Raw genomic sequence first — 16658 nt, forward strand, 5'->3', positions numbered from 1 at the left:
AGAACATAATAGCACAACCATGTCTGATTTATACCAGGTATACGGTACTTGAGTGTTCGGGGATGGGCACACAAACCGGAGTTGATATCCAGCTAGCGGTGCGAACCTTGAAAGCAAGTACGAAGTACCGCATCCAGTGTCTTAATTACGACGCGTCTCATCGTCCTCTGGCGCGTTTGCCCTCAGACATACCCCAATACGGAGTGCTGCCGCCCAAGATGCCGCTCATCATGAATGCCGACGTGGACCAGCTCAACGGCCTGGCGCCGCGGGCCTGCGAGCTATGTCGCCTCAAGGACAACGTCAAGCGCTGCGCCGCGTGCCAGGCCGTCTACTACTGCGGCCGTGAATGCCAGCTCGCCGACCGCGACGAGCACAAGATAGCCTGCAACGTTGTCAAAAAGGCCCGTTTGCACTACGAGCGCGAGTACGTCAAGTTGCGAGACATGCCGGGCGACGCCCTCACACCGGAGAGGATGTTTGAGACGTGCGTCGGCCACTTCTGGGGCATCCTCGAGACGCGTCCCTACATGCGCGCGCGCTACGGCCTCGTCGACTCGCTGCTGCTGAGCTACGGCACTGCCGGTGGTCCGGCCGAACTTGTCCAGACGGCTCTGGACCACCTGCTCGACATGATGCGCCTGTGCCGCGGCGACAACATGGGCCTGCGCCAGGTCATTCCCGCCTTATATATCCGTCTCGCCAGGGACCAGGACGCCTACGACCTCATCAAATGGTACGCCACCACGGGACAGGATCCCGACTACGACTGGGGCGACATGGACCTCCCCTTTCTAGACATCCACGATGCCGACGTGCTCGAGCCACTGCCAGCGGTATGGCTGGACTCCTTCTTCGTCGACATCAGCCACGCCGTCGCCCTGCTCCTCATCAAGGTCCGCGTCCTGCTCGACCTGCGGGCAGTACAAAACGCCGGCCTGGCCCTCTACGGCGCCAAGCCACAGGAGATTGTCGACCTTATTCGGGGCCACCTCGTCGGCCCCGTTCTGCGGGCGCGGCCCGAGCTCCTGCTGGCTCAGCCCGACGAGACGGCGCGCCTAGCCCACACCATCAAGACCCAGATCCAGCAGTTGTACCACGTAGTCCACTCCTACAGCCCGCACTTTTGGGACCTGCTCATCGAGAACCCGGACGCCGGCGTCTTGCAGCGGCCGAGCGGGCCCTATGCCAAAAGATCGAGGGACGAGGCGCTGCTCATGGTCGGGTATTGCTATGCGGCCTGGTATGAGACGCCGGGGGCCGTCGACGTGCTGAGGAGCCTGGGGGACACGGTCAAGACGAAGTAGACGGTCGGGGTGATGCCCCGGCCGATGCAAAACCAATTCCGTAGCCGACTTTGGCCTCGGTGCGGTTCAAGGGCAACAGCTCACCCGTAGACTGCCGCTGTTCCAGATGCAGACTATCATGCCTGATACCAATGTCCGACGCACTCGGTATCGTTGAAGCTTTACGTACGTGGCTGGAGAAGCCTAGATGGCGTATCTCGTGTAGCCTCTAACAGCAAGGGCGGCGTGGTAAAATGTACTCTTCACGTTGAAATGTATAAAGAATGGGTAGGGCATGTAAGGGGCAACATAGACAACGTCCTGGCTTCCCATTACACTTGCCAACCAACATTGAACCAAAGAGTTTTGGAAACACTGCCTTTACCGCCTTGCTCTTATAGATTACAACCGGAAAATGCCACACTTGTTTTGGCAGTTCGCTGAGAACGTGAATCCCTCTCAGCGGACCATCATGGCTGTCCATGTGCCCAAGGTTCGGACAGTCGCACGACATCGCTGACATCCAACCAAGGCAATTGGTTCCTACATCTCCAGGTTCTTGTATAACATATTCCTCCATCCACTTGCTCGATTTCAACATCCCGAGCGTGGCAAGATGTTTATAGAGCCGCGAGGGGCGGGGAGAACCCTAACTACTCCGGAGTCCACAACAGTTTCTAAGGACCTCCGTCGATAAAGCCAAGAATCCGAATGGGGCCAACATAACTACAGTAACGAGACAAAGGAAGGGCCTGACTTGACCGGTGGTCGAGGCCAAGAAAGTGGGGGCATGTGCCCTCCGAGTTATCGTCGCTTAGAACATGGCTTCACACGAGCTTTTGGGTAACGCCGGCCTCTTTATATGGGCTGGGGCAATGGCGGTTCCCTGGCCATGACGTCTTTTGTCTACAAGACGGCGACAACCCCGACTTGTCTGTCCAGAGCCGCTCAGGAAATAAAGGTGAAACGTATTACCAAGCATAGAGAAGCGAAGATACTTGAGCGCCTGCGTCCATGAAAGACCGAGATTCCGTTCCGTCAGCCCACATGGAGAACCTCGAGTAGTGGAAAAAGGCGGAAAAGTAGTTAGTTAATAGCCTTAGCATTGACAGGGGCTTAGGGACCTCTATCGACTGCTCTACCACATGTATGACCCTTGTTAGGGGCTTGTGGCGAAGTGTCTGTCGTCCGACAATACGAGCTGGCGAGGCCCCCTTTATACATTTAAGACAGGCCAACCGGTCAATGTATGCACTGCGCCGCGCCCCTAGCCGCCAACCCCGCAGACGACGAGGCTCTTCAATCCTCTCACCCATCACATCTGCTCTCCGAACCTTCAATCCCGCCACAGAACTGTCCAGGCCGGACGAGATCGTGGCTCACTGCGACAACGAAGCCAAGAGTCTTCCGGCCATGTCTGACCCGCTGAGCGCGGCGGCCAGCGTCATCGGCCTGCTGACGGCTGCGGCCCAGGTCTCCAAAATCCTCGCCGATGTCATCGAGAAGGCTCGCCACGCGCCAGACGAATGCCGCAGGATCAAGGCAGAGGTCGACGAGATCCGGAACGTGCTGTCGTCGCTGCAGCTTTTCATCGTCGGCAACGTCTGTGCCTCCAGGTCGAGGACCTCTCTTATCATGGTCGAGCAGGTGGTTGTGACCTTGGCTGCATGTGTCACGGCGTTTTCGGAGCTCGACACCTTCGCTACGGCCCTACAGTCTGAGATGAGAATGAGCATTCTCGATCGACTGCGCTGGGTCACCAAGGAGAAGGATATCAAGCACGTGCTTGTTAGACTAGAGACGCACAAGAGCTCTCTGGCGCTGATGCTTATGATATTAACATGGTACATGGGCCCTGCAGCAAGTGACGTGCTATCGACATCTATTCACCACCCCATGCTATAGCCAGAGCCAGGATGATGCAGAGAACAGGGTCAGCCACCTCTGCAAAGATAGGAGCCTTCATAAAGGAAAAAGGTGGGTATTGTTCCATTTCTGTGCCGCTGGTTTCCCCTGTCAAGCTAATATCCGGCTTTTTCTATAGGGACAGATGTCAAGGACATCTTTGCTGTTAGCGGACACCCTACTCTAGTGATGCGCCTACAGACTGCTTTCGAAACGCCTCCGAAATATGGAACGAATCATTCTTTGGCGCCTTACTCGGTCCATGATGCTGCAGGCGTCTTATTGCGATACCTGAAGAGCCTTCCAGAGCCCATCGTATCGTACAGCCACTATGAGCAGTTTGTTGACGAGATATCGCCGGCTATGGAAGCGAGTTCGCACGACTGGGAAACCGAGGCGATAAGCATTGCCCAAAGGTCCATACGGGCACTGCCGTCATTGAGCCGTCAACTGTGGCTCTACTTACGGGATATAATGGCCGTCTTTGCTAGCAAGTCAGACGACAACCAAATGCCAGCACTGAGGCTGGTTAGCGCCTTTCAGCCGTCGATCCTGTCAGGGCCGCCCGCTACCATGGACGCCGACGCTCATCACCTCACTATTCGGATAACGGTCTTTCTTGTTGAGAACCAGGATCACTTTCTTCTGGGGCAAGATTGACCCATTGGACTAGGCGGCTAGAGAATACGGATTACTTTTAAAGTATAACCGGCTAAGCCTATATCGAGTTTCGGCTTTTACTCGAAGGCATGCCTTCAGACACCCCATAGTACCAAAGGGACGTCGAACAAGTCATCGCTCAAGGCTCTGCCGACAGTTGGGGGCCACACCACAACCCAGCCCGAGCGCCTTCTGTCCAACAAAACCAGGTCGCTGTATAAGATACTCGCTAGACAAGCCGAAAGGACGGCCTCGTCCCGGCAGGGCATTCTGCTCTTCTGGTACCGCTCGTGACATATTAGCATCGCGACGGCGTGGCCTATGTTCCGTCAGTTTGGCAGCCGTGTTATCGAGGACTGCCGCAGGGCGTACGACGACTACTGGGAGACCAAGGTTCGCAAGCAGGGCTTCTGAAGCTAGCCCCGCGGGCGAGAAGAGAACGGGAGCAGCCAGGGCCCGCAAGACAGCCGAGGCGGCGTGGAACAGCGTCCTCACGATCGGCCTTCACGTCAAGATTGTCAACAACGACCGCCCTAAGCCTTACCCCGGTGCTTCAGCCAAGGACCATGACAGGGCGGCTTCTGTGCGCCATCTACAACGAAATGCCCAATTCATGCACTACAGACAGCCTCGACAAGCTTGGTGCGCAGAGCGAAGCAGCCAAGCTTGCCTCGGGCTTCCAGATATTGCTCAACGTCCGGCTCGCGCTACCAATAGACAGCATAGAGAGGGAGGACGCCGACGTCAAAATGGAGTGTCTCGTTTGGGAAGGGGGTCTTAGCCACTGCAGCCCATCTTTTACTATTCTTGATGACGGTATCAGGGTCTGGCCAGAGGTCGACTCGACTGTTATCAGTGACTGTCGGCTTGGCCATATTCTGGATCAATTCGAACACACCCTCCGCCTGCTACGCCCATCGGGTACGGAACACCTCCTTTTGAACTCTGGGGGTGCCTCTTGGAACTCGACTTCGGATGATGCATATGACATTCAAGTGACGGTTCAACACGGCAATAGGCGGTGTATATTAATTGAGTCCCATAATTCGTGTGAGACTTGATCAGATACCTGTGAGAATGAAATCCTTCAATCATAGTGCAAAGAAATTTTTGTCGTCGCTAAAAACCCGTTCTGTAGTCCACTCTCGAACCAACTCATACTTGAGAGATTCATCAATATCTTTGTGACAGTGCGGGGGTTTGACCGAGTGTTAACTCTGAGAAATGGTCGCATGCACGTGGTTGAGTACGCAACTCCTGTCTAAGATTCCTGCCCCTTGCCCTAAGCACGCTCGTCCCAGTTGCTGTGGGCTTATCCATCCAAGATCGAATACAGCTGGTTTGTTTTGGCCAGAAACATTCAAGACGTCAACTGACCAGAGGGGCCTTGACCAGATGATTCCTCTTGTCGAGCGTCTCGGTACTGAGCAAGTTCCTGCGCTGCATAATTCGTTCTCTTCCTCCGAAAGAGCAGGCCAAACGTCAATACGTTCGCCGTCTTGGCAAGAAGCGGTCGTTTGTCTGTATCCCTTTCACCATGTACTTCGGTGCCGTCTTGTGCCAGATAGATATGATAGTCCTTGGGCAAAAAGCGACCCGGATTCCATATGTTCCATAAAGCAGAGTTGATGAGCATGAAGCTCGCTTCGAAGACGTAAAAGAAAACCTCGTTTCGGAAAAGAGGGCTGAGGGCTCGGAGAGATTCGATGTCCCCAAGATTCTTCTTCGTAGGACCCGCGTGCTCTATCAGGCGGTAGATGCAACGACCAAAGATCAAGGCCATACTCGCGTACAGTGTGGACAGTAGAGTCTTAATGTTCTTCAGAGGCACCCTGGTTTTCATGCATCGCACATGGAAAGTACCGGCGATGCATACGAAGATAACAATAACCACGAGTTGAATGCTGATAGCGGCGACTGTCAGGTAGCTACCCGTCGCTTGCTGAGAAGGCCCCGATGATGGATTAGCAGCCAGTGCTACCCCTAGAGCGTTCAAGAGCTCCACCGCGGCCATCAAGCCACCGAAAACGCCCAAAACCTTGCCAGCAGGAATTGGGGCAAGGTGTGGCACGTAGTGAAAAATACGACCAAGGATATGGTAGTTGGCGAGCTCAAGAAGCGGACTGCGATAACCCGAAATAGAGTCAATCAGCAGAAGTCAGCAGCATTGAGCCGGGGGGCCCATCACTCACGGACAAACATATACGAAAACTTGGCTAAGAATGAAGACGATCAGTGGAGTCATGTCATCATTCTCGTACATATAGTTCGAGGCTCCGTACTCTCGAAGTCCATAGCCGACAGTAAACATGACTGCACAGATCAGGTGGAGTCCGGTCAACTTGACGGCATGATAGCACCTAAGGGAACGAGGTCTCAGAGGAGCGAAATATCTTTTGCCACGGTATTGGGACACTGACCAGCATTGCCAGATGTAGAAGATGGCGGAGATGGCGTACCCAGCTATGAAGAAGATGGGTGCGCCTTTGTTTGGAGCGTAAATGTACAGACTGTACAGAACTAGAAAATCGTCAATATGCATGGCGCAGCTACATCTGTTAAGTTTGGATCTTTACTAGGCTCTCCGTCGGCCATTTGAACCTCGACATATATTCGGGGCGAGATGAATCGGGACACAAAAACAGGCGATGAGTCGGGACAGGCGTAGAAGGTGGTGACGGTGAGACGACTGCGGGATTCTATTTTCTCAAGATAGGGATTTTCTGTCACAATGCGTTAGGAGTCGGTCATTACTTGGGCTTTACAGATGAGGGGACGGCGGATAAGAGCCCTTTGCTTCACTGAAGCAGGGCAACCATGACCTACATGCCGACTGAAACGGGCGACTGACGGTTCCCCGTCTCCAATGCAGAGGACGGCGGGGCGAAGGATGAAAACAGGAGCTACAGTAGAAATGCAGGAATCAGTCAAGTTGAGTACGGGGTTTCCCGATGCCCATTTAAAGCATGAGCGGATTTGTATTTGCCATGTATAGGGTCCAGGTTCATCACGGGTACTTCGGGCATGGGAGATGGCTGTGCCCCCTGGAGTGCCACCCCTCTACCGCCTTGCATGGCATGTAATATCGACGTTGCCGCCGAGACCGCGTCGTCATTCGGACCCAGTGCCAGCTTTACGAATACGCTTGTCCCAAATTAGAAAACAGATTCGCCAGCATCCCACTCGTCAAGGCCGGATCCTTGATTGCCCCGGGGGTAAGGTAGAGCTCAGCCTTACCAGTCAGCCAGAGTGACATTTGCCCGGCTGGGGGTGTGACGGTGGCCTCAGCACATGCGTGGTTGGCCCGGTCCCCATGCTTGCCCCGTGGCGGCCTGGAGCAACATTTGAAGTCCAAGATACTCGGTGCAGGAATACGTTCTCCGGGCAGGTTACCAAGTAAGTGGTCAAGCGATATTTGTACTCAGTGCAGCTTGGCTTCATAGGCAACAGTGCGATTGGGGTGGAGGTGGGAAAAGAAGTTGCGTGATTGCTTTGCCTGAATCTGAATATAATCGAGAAAGAAACTAGGATAAAAGTCTTCTTTACCTCGCGAGTCCCTTCGCGCGGTCTGGAATGGGCACGCAAAAGGAAATAGGCTCGAGATGAGCGGCGAACAGGATTCGGCGGCCAGCTTCAAATGGCAGGTAATCCGTCGACTTGTCAGCTCGTATGCCTCCTAATAAATGGTACTCCCTGTAGACCGGCTGCGGTTGGCTGCACGCTTGCTGCAGTTGGCTGCGGTTAATTGCAAGCAGCATGTCTCTTGGCGAAGGATCAAGTCACTTGGGTCCACGTCACCTAGACACGGGGAGCCCGGGACTAAAGTAAAGTCGAGGAGCGTGTAAAAATTGACTGTACGGAGGGCGTTTCAATGTTGGACCTTGTTCATGCATGCGAAATACGAAGTGGCAGGTCGAACATCCTATCAATCCCCCTTCCGAGGACGCGTAATACCCAATAAGTTCCTCGAACCAGGCTTTTGGATCAAGACGTGCAGCTTGAAGCGGTCACATGCATCCAAGCACTACTCAAGAGGCAACAATATTTAGCAAGTCTTGCATCACGAAGTTTTCTCGTAAGTTGGCGCCAAAGACATGCTGTAGTTAAGAATACTTAGCCAAGCTTGTCGCGAGAGCACGGAAGTTTTTCGAAGCGCAGAGTGGTGAGGAAGTCAACAGCTTCTTTCCTATATGAAACGATAGCATTAAAGAAATTATGGATGCCTTTATTGTCGCCTAATTGGGGTGGCTGGATCTTTTGCGGATACGCCGTGCCGTCAACGTCACACCCGGCACTACTATAGCATACGGGAGGCGCTACGAGAATTCAGGAGAGAGAGGAAAAGCTTGCGAGGGCAGAATTAAAGGAACGGGTAGGCAATGACCTTAAGCAGCATCAAAAGAGCTGATAATGAGAATTCCGCTTTCCTTGAAAACACCATGTGCAGCCATCCACCTGACTCGTCTAGTTAATTTGATAGTCTGTCCCTTGCCTAGCTCGCCAAGAGTCGAGTTGCTCATTGTAGCATTCCTTGAACCATTTCTGAATGTTCAGCTGTGGGGATCGTGTCTCGTCTTTGAAAACTTTGTCTTGGATTCTTACTGGCTCTGCGTTCGATGCCCGTAGGTGGGGTGCGCGCTCCTAAGAAGGGATTCAAAACTAATAGACAGTGGGGAGCCTTGGTAATTAATAGACAATGTGGCTGAGCACTGGTCGGAGACTTTACTTAATACTATACGGGAAGAAGAAGAAGGGCCTATAGGAAGAGCATGATATAGAGCTACGGTAGTGATGAGTGCTCCAAAGCAATCCTATGCGGGACTTTTTAAGAATATATGTCATAGAACCAGTTCGTTGATCGTTGTTGTGTTAACTATCATCGGGGTGCACTGCGGACATAAAAACACGACACGAATGTGCGTGCATTCGATCCTTTCTCTTATTTCTTTAGATAATTCTCATTGATTAACTAATGCTATTTATGTCGCTTTACCCAACTGCTGTCGTCGTGCCAGGTGTGGGACATGACTGTCTAACAATACCAAACTCAAATTCGGCCATGGATTTTCCATCTGCATCGCAAAAAGCTTTCTGCAAATCTGAACATAAGTACGCTTTCTTATTTTTCTTTGTCACATGAACAATTTTGTCACAAAACTTTTGTCACAAGGTAATAAATGCTGAGTACACCCATCCTAACGAGGCGAGAAAAAGGGGGTGGGGGGCATTCTTCATTCCTCGCCAATTTCCTTCGTTTCGCTCTCTTTACCTTGTGGTCTTTCGAATATTCGGATAACTAGTCGTAATTGAATTATTGGTTATAGAGGACGCTTACCGCTCCTGTGCTTTTTAGGGTTCACAGCATTAAACTAGGTTGCAGTTCATGACAGTCATATGTCGGCACTACCGTCGTGGCACGGACCGGAAGCCCTCACTTCCGTAGCATGCTAGCGATTAAGTAAACTCAATTGTTGCAACTTGACGGCTCTTCTGGATGCTTGGCGTAATCCATTACATCATTGTATGTGTAGAGTTTCCATCAGTGTATGGCCATGTCGAAGCGAAGTGGTTCCCCCATAACTACTTAAAACGACTGTAGGACGGGAAAGAAGTGCATCGTTCGTGAAAGCTGTTGCAAAGAGTCGGTAATTACTAAAAACTGGAGCATCTCTGCAAATCGTACACCATGAGCAAGCCAACCATCGTTTTCGTGCACGGTTTCTGGGGCGACGCAGCCCACTGGGCTGACGTTATCATCAACCTCGATGCGAGAGGCTATTCTCTACAAGCCGTCGAATTGCCGCTGACTTCATTGGCCGATGATGCCGAGCGCACCAAGAAGGTGGTGAAGCAGATCAAAGGGGACGTGTTGCTCGTTGGGCATTCATATGGTGGTGCTGTCATTACTGAGGCGGGAAATCTACCAAACGTCGTCGGGCTTGTTTACATTGCGGCATTCGGCCCCGATAAGGATGAAAGTGCGGGAAGCATCTCGGCACAATACCCGGCCCTCGCTGCTACCGATGGCCGCCTCGTGCAGGACAGCGATGGCTACCTTTGGATCAAAGCAGACCAGTTTCATGACTCGTTTTGTCAAGATCTCGCCAAGGACAAGGCTCTCGTCATGGCCGTTACCCAGAAGGCGCCCGTTGCGAGTACCTTTGGCGACAAGGTTACACAGCCAGCATGGAAGACAAAGCCGTCCTGGTATCAAATATCGACAGAAGATCGCTGTATCAATCCCGAAGCGCAAAAGTTCATGGCCGAACGTATGAAGACGCAGAAGACTGTCGAGCTCAAGTCTGCACATGCCTCACTCGCCTCGCAGCCAAAAGCAGTGTCTGATCTTATCGACGACGCTGCCAAAAAGTCTGTGCAAATGAAAAAGACATAACCATGTCAAACTGGGTCGCCATCCCCTGCACGCTGCACCAAACAGCAGAAGGGTGTTAACAGCCGCCTACAGCCCCGTCACCACGCATGCCAAGATCAACTCTCGCTTATACAGAAAGGCCAATAACATCGCTGCCTAGCAACTCGGCAAGCAACGAATTTACCAGTAGGCAATAATGCCATTTATTAGCAGGTGCACATTATGGTGTATTAGTTCAGCTCAATTCCACTCCTTTACATAAGAGAATAAATGACCCGCTTGCTACCTAAGCTCGAGATCTTCTGCCCGATCGTTGTTAAACCACCCATACTGTTTATATCATTTATTGCGTAACAGTTAACTGCAAGCCTGGGCTCCTAGCCGGGTTTTGAATTACTCGCGCGTATCCAATTAAGCAACGATACAAACCACTTAATTTAAATGAACTAAATAGCTTAGCTACGCTAAGGTTGACTTCGTTATCGATGCCTCTACAATAGTCAGTTAACTACGAGTTAAGTTTAAGTTGGATAGACGTGAGTTAAAGCATTGTGTGTTAACCTCTAAGCCGAGCACCCCCTAGTTTTCCTGTGGCGCCCGTCGAGGCAAGCTTTAGGTGGACAATGGGGAGTTCAAGAATGGAGTCGACCTCGACACTCAGTTCCCTTGCTCTCGTTGAAATAGAAGACTGAAGTCGTCCAACAGATTGCGGATATCGTTATTGCTCTACAACGAGATAGACTTCCTAAGTCAGTGACCCAGTTCGGCGCTCTTATATCCTTAAGGCGCCTTTTTATTTTTAAAACCTCTATAACTATACGCGTGTAAATGGGTTGTACGCCTACATTTCCAATATACTGCGTTTACGGCTGACTGTAAGTCTCAAGCAGAGGTTTGAGAGCGCAGGGAAGAAATAGGGGCACAGAAAGGTGAATTTAGTGATGCATGTCTTGGTCTATCTATTGGGACAAGGGAGGGACTCATATAGGTACAGAGACTACACAAAGCTAGCCAAAGAGGGCATTGAGATGTTCCTATACCTGAGTCAGGCCTACATCATGTCCTTGAGCTAGGGGAGTCAGTTGCATAGGCAGGCTCCATTATGCATGACTGTTGGGTCCACTGGGCATGACTGTGGCCTCTTATGCCCGCTCTCCTCAACAGTAAGGTAGTGATAAAGATGCGCCTTACTAACTAATAACGCCGTCAGACTTAACAGCTAACCAATCTACTATACCTACTACTTTACCTTAACTTAACGAGTGTTCGAAGTATTTTACTTACGCTGCCTGGTCAGTTCGCATATAGCGCTCCAGGATCGCCTTTGACGCCGAAGCCGCCATCGCTGCTGCAAAGTCCTGCCAGCCCTTATGCTTATGACTGTCGGCATAGTCGCACACTCCCTTGATGACAACGGAAGGTAATTCGTCCCATACCCCAGCGCCCTCCATCTCAAACGCAATCACGCCCGCTTCCTTTGAGATCCTGTCGCGGTCTGTAGCCGACTTTATTACTGTATCTCCCGACCCGACAGCACCGATGTGTACCGCCACCGTCTGAAGGGCAACGCCACCGTCGTGTTCCACTTCCTCCCTAGCTCGGAGCCGGTCTCTTGCCATAAGGTATCCGTCGTCGCAACCTAAATAATCGCATGATGAAGAAAGAGCCTCGTCGCACACGGGATCCAAGTCGCTGATGCAATCACAGCACACACAACTCCGTGACGTATTATGTTTATGCCGATAAGTCGACTTGAATAGTTTGTCTTTGACCGTGCCGGGATAGTCATACTTGCTATGACGCCGCTTCTGGGCAGCTTTAGCCCGGAGTTGCTAAAGGAAATAGGTGGTGCGTTCCTCCAGACTATCATGCTCACGTTCAGTCTCGAGCATAGCGAGGAGACTGCGGATAACCTTATTGGGCCGCCCGAGGTTATTCCCAATAGTGTCTTTGCCGATAAACTTGTCTGGATACTTCCGGCCAAAATCATACTGGACGATGGTCTTATTGATGACGACATCGCCGAGCAGGATCTCGCGATCTTGGCTGCGCGGCGCAGCACCACAGATTCCGACAAGAAGAGCAAGCTTCACGTTGCTATAGCTCGAGCGCATACTGGTGGCGACACTGGCGGCGCCTGTCTTGCCCATCTGAGGCAACAGAGCCAGGACGACGCTACAGTTGCCCATGCGGCCAGTTGTGTAGATGTTTGGGTCTTTTTTGACCTTTCCGTACTGATCGCCCTGTTCGTCCCAGAACTCGTCGAAGAGGTAGGAAACAGCGTCGTACTCGAGAGGCAAGGCACATATGATGGCTACCTCGAAGTCCTCGCGGCGACATGGTTGGCGAGCTGACGTGTTGTAGCTAGAAATCAATGCCACCAGACCAGTATTAGGAACATGCGCGACTTCAAGGAAGATCTTTGCATCTGGGAGCCCGCTTACCAAGCTGGGGCCACAGAGTCGGGAGGTATATGCTGCGTGGGTCTTGTGCCGTTGTTTAGCTGAGAGGCCTCCTCTAAAAAGGAGCCGTGTAGACACTGGCCACAGCAGGCGGGGCTGCACTTCGAATCCGGGTTTCCAAGATTACACTTAGCCATAGAAAGGAGCTGCTCCCGTTGTGATTCGGGAACACATCGCCTTTTATGTCCAGCCTTTGTCTGTTCGGACTCCGTAGACCGAATGGCAACAGTGCGAGAGCCGTCCGAGGAATCCGGAGGAGGCGGTGATTCGGACCGTTGGCGTTTGTGAACAGCCCTAGGGATAGACTCGGAAAGCCCAAGTTCGAGATAATAAACGACTTCTTTATAGAGCGTTCTCTATATCGTCGGATCTGCATCTCTGCCTTAGAGGTCGCCAGATCTTAGCGCCATGGCTATATGGCGATAGACGAAAAGACAGCCCTTAACGGCTTGGAGATAGGAGTCACTTCTCTCTACTTCAATCTCCTCGATACTTTCCATGAGCTTCATCTAAGCGGACTTGTTTTGGCTGCTCTCCGGGCTAACGTGTAGGTCGATGCTTTGGCCAAACTCCAATTCTAGCAACAACTTGGCAAAGGACAAAAATGTAGGGTGGCCGAGTTTGAAGCGGTATAGGTCGGCTGTCGCCGAATGCTTTAAGCTATTAAAAGCCAGGTACGGGGACTCCTTGTCGAGACCTAGTTCCGAGAAGTATGTGAAGTAGATACTTTTGGAGGCAAGGTCGGCGTCGAAAAAGTCCATAAGGCAAAAGCCTAGTTTAAGAGCAAGTGCTCGCTTGTCCTTGATGCCGAATTTTGTGGGCGGCGCCTTGTCGAATAGCGTGTCGAGATCAAGCGGCCGGAAAGCACCTTGGATGATGAGTTGGTCAAAAGACTCTCGCGATACGTAGTCCATCCTAGAGGTGGTGGTGCTTGTCCAGGCACCGAACAGCCTTTTATGTTTGATGAGCAGCATTAAAGTCTTCCCTTGGCCCTGATGCTGCTGAAGGTCTGTACAGATATTGTCGATGTGCGTGATTGCGTTTTTACATCTGAAAAATCAGCCGAGGAAAAATTAGAGCTTGAGACATTCGCGGACACAAGGAGGCCACATACAGGTAGGACGTGTGGCACACAACCTCGTGCCACAGTTCTAGCTCGGGATCTGAACACGGCGAGAGCATGAGTTGCAGACCGGGTAATAGTGCATCTGCATCGGGGTCCTGGATGAGTTTCAATAGTACTTGGTGCTGAGTGTCGCATTGGAGACGTTCAGATAAAGTCCCCAAAACGAGTATAACCTGATTTCGTATCCTGGCTTTCTTCCATGCTCCCTCCTTTGTCTGCCTCCGGAGTGGTCGAGCGGCTGTTCTTCGTGCGAGGGGCCCGTGGGCTCGCTTGAGGCGCTCGAGGACTCGATCGAGGCTCTTGTTACATGCTGTGACGGCATTCAAGCACGAGCGAATCCCGGCAGTGTCGCCGGGAAGTTTGAAAATTGTCTGATTTGGACCACTCACTAGGTCGACTGGTTCGGATTCTGACTTTAGAAATGTCGTCAATGCTTTCAAACGCGGATATGACTGGTTTCGTTGTCCTGAACAACTCTCGGTGCTGCTAGGCCGCGCAAGGCGCTCCCACAAAGAGCACAGGTTGAAGAGTTTCGCCCAGCATTCCGAAGCCACTTCATCTCTCAGATACAGGGTATAATCCTTGACCGTGAACGCGTGGCGAAGCTCGAATTCGAGTAGTTGAGCATCGAGATGCACTCCCCCGTCATGGCTGAGGGGTTCCAGCTGCTCATTGTGTCGCGCCTTTCTCTGGCCCAGCAGCAGTCCAAGGCCTTGGAGTAGGTTCCACTCGACAAATACATCGATAAAAGGCATTTTCAGTCCTTTTTGCACAAGGGCTGGGCACAATTCGATCCGTTGCCTCGAGAGTCAAAACTTCAGTAGAACTTGCGAGGGAGACAAAGGGCGGGGTCGATGAACGATTCCGGCGGCCCTGGTCTTTCATATCAGATGTCAGGTATCACAAGGCTGACTGACCCGAGCTCAGTTCTCGGCGAGTGCAGTATAGTGAGACAGCCATGTACGTCATCTGTTCTGACACGAAGTCATGTTAACTTCCCCGCTCAGCTTTCCGTTGCCTGATATCTATCAGTCGAGGTCGGCAGTACACATACATAAACCCGCAAGACTCGTCCTCTTCCCATGACTGACATCCCCGCCATAGCCCAGCATGACGTTAAACCACGACAGCAAAGATTTGCTATACATCCTGGCCTGTGAATGTGAAAGCCTCTTCGACCAACTGCAGGATTCTTCTCTGACGTCGCATCTGGATGCCACTGCCGATCTGTGTGCCGAGTTTCAGCAACGGTTCGCCATATGGGCGGCACATCTCGGCGTCTTTGCCCGGAGGAGCAACTGCCTGGACACGAGACTCAGAAACCACGCTGACCTGCAAGACCTGGTTGCTCGTCTACTCGATGTCCTCCGCTGCGGTCTGCAACAATGTATTGTCGGATCGAGCGGTCAAGCAGAGCCAGGTCCGACGCCGACAAGCTTGGATGAGTCCGAGCCAAGAGCCTTCCGGATCTCCTTGGCAGCTTTGACGGCGATCGATGATACCCTCACTCGACTCAACCGTCTCGGGGTCTCGATTCGCCAAGCAAGCTATGACAAGATCGATGCGAGAGCTTCCAGATTTGCCGCAAGCCTGGAGCCGAACACATTCGAGCATCTATGTGCGAGCGCCGTCCAGGCCTTGTACCCCGGGGCTCATCAGGCTCTCAAAAACCATCTCACCAAGTCAATGACAGACAGATATGCGAGGATGCTCATGCTCGGCTCTCAGTACAAGAAACATCGAGAGTCACATGCAGGGCTGTCGCCTGTCCAGGAAGCATCCGATAACGATACACAAACTGACGTTCCAATCAGTCGGTTGGCGAAGGCCTTATCCCGCATCAACACTCAACAGGTCAAGAAAGCTTCGACATGGTTGCCGAAGACATTGTCGATCCAGGTACGGCAATGCAGTTATCCCCAACCCCCTATTACGAACGGGGAGAGCAGCACCTTAGCTTGCGAGTGGTGTTCTGAAGCACTCGACGCAGAGACACTTTCCAAAAGCGAATGGCGGTATGTAGCGTCCACTTTCTTGGGTACACCAGCGCCGACATGGTACAATATAAGCACACATGATGCTGTACGCATGGAGCGTCTCACGATGTCTCCCAACGCGGGTTCGAGGAAACTGAACTATTCTTAGGCAACACGTAGACCAAGACCTCGAGCCTTACGTCTGCCTCTCGGAAGGATGTTCAGAAGCGTATCCGGTCTTTCCGACCTTTGACAAATGGGTTGACCATATGGAACTTCACAACAGGCGATGGCATCGGGAAACTTATTTAAAACCAAGTTGGGTATGTGCCATCTGCGAAGTCAACCCGGACGTTTACCACAGCCCTCAAGCTCTTTACTCGCACCTAAAAGAGTTCCATGACGGCGATTTCACAAAGAAACAACTCCAGTGTATTTCAAGACAGAGCATGACGAAGCAGCCAAGAGCTTGGAACGATTGTTTCCTGTGCTGTTTTGCAGTGGACGAGCACGATAATGAGGCCGAGGTAATACTCCGTAAACGACAAAAGGGACAGTCGAAACAAGAGAAGACCAAATGTGCCAGGAAGGCTCTTGATATGACGAAACCAGATGCCCGAATTTCAGGCGCAGACTGTTCGGAGATGTTGTCCGATGTAGATGACATCGGCTCGCACCCAGACGGATCACAAAAGCAAAAGACCATGGACGCCTCAAGGGCCATCGCTCGACATATTGCGGTGCATCTGCAAGGGCTCATGCTTTTGACACTACGCTTCGCAGCCTTGCAGAGTCATGACGAGGACTTTGATGATGACATCAAGAGCAATTCGGTTGAGATGGACGAAGAGGCCGCGTACTAGAGTGTGA

General features: G+C 52.0%; 6 protein-coding genes across 6 annotated transcripts; 4 read left to right on the forward strand and 2 right to left on the reverse strand.

The window, feature by feature from the left end:
* Positions 1–218: 218 nt before the first annotated feature.
* On the forward strand, positions 219–1307 carry HRG_09236 (MYND finger domain-containing protein; the record flags this gene model as incomplete). Its single annotated transcript, XM_044867707.1, has 2 exons — positions 219–836; positions 897–1307. 2 exons carry the CDS (start codon positions 219–221, stop codon positions 1305–1307), a joined length of 1029 nt encoding a protein of 342 aa, XP_044716967.1.
* Positions 1308–2699: 1392 nt separating this feature from the next.
* Positions 2700–3851, forward strand: HRG_09237 (rhoGAP domain-containing protein; the record flags this gene model as incomplete). Its single annotated transcript, XM_044867708.1, has 3 exons — positions 2700–3130; positions 3202–3263; positions 3331–3851. The coding sequence occupies 3 exons, from the start codon at positions 2700–2702 to the stop codon at positions 3849–3851; spliced, it is 1014 nt and encodes a 337-aa protein (XP_044716968.1).
* Positions 3852–5211: 1360 nt separating this feature from the next.
* On the reverse strand, positions 5212–6446 carry HRG_09238 (RTA1 like protein; the record flags this gene model as incomplete). Its single annotated transcript, XM_044867709.1, has 5 exons — positions 5212–5495; positions 5637–5974; positions 6044–6211; positions 6272–6371; positions 6428–6446. The coding sequence occupies 5 exons, from the start codon at positions 6444–6446 to the stop codon at positions 5212–5214; spliced, it is 909 nt and encodes a 302-aa protein (XP_044716969.1).
* Positions 6447–9537: 3091 nt separating this feature from the next.
* Positions 9538–10245, forward strand: HRG_09239 (alpha/beta hydrolase family domain-containing protein; the record flags this gene model as incomplete). The annotated part of the gene is made up of 1 exon (XM_044867710.1): positions 9538–10245. The coding sequence occupies one exon, from the start codon at positions 9538–9540 to the stop codon at positions 10243–10245; it is 708 nt and encodes a 235-aa protein (XP_044716970.1).
* Positions 10246–11504: 1259 nt separating this feature from the next.
* HRG_09240 (phosphorylase superfamily domain-containing protein) lies at positions 11505–13600 on the reverse strand (the record flags this gene model as incomplete). Its single annotated transcript, XM_044867711.1, has 4 exons — positions 11505–11863; positions 11930–12040; positions 12101–12551; positions 13232–13600. 4 exons carry the CDS (start codon positions 13598–13600, stop codon positions 11505–11507), a joined length of 1290 nt encoding a protein of 429 aa, XP_044716971.1.
* An 859-nt stretch (positions 13601–14459) lies between these two features.
* Positions 14460–16651, forward strand: HRG_09241 (uncharacterized protein; the record flags this gene model as incomplete). The annotated part of the gene is made up of 4 exons (XM_044867712.1): positions 14460–14530; positions 14922–15579; positions 15627–15711; positions 15969–16651. 4 exons carry the CDS (start codon positions 14460–14462, stop codon positions 16649–16651), a joined length of 1497 nt encoding a protein of 498 aa, XP_044716972.1.
* Positions 16652–16658: the final 7 nt, after the last annotated feature.

The sequence above is a fragment of the Hirsutella rhossiliensis genome, assembly GCF_020360975.1.
Source record: "Hirsutella rhossiliensis strain HR02 chromosome Unknown scaffold00012, whole genome shotgun sequence".
Classification (NCBI taxonomy): domain Eukaryota; kingdom Fungi; phylum Ascomycota; class Sordariomycetes; order Hypocreales; family Ophiocordycipitaceae; genus Hirsutella; species Hirsutella rhossiliensis.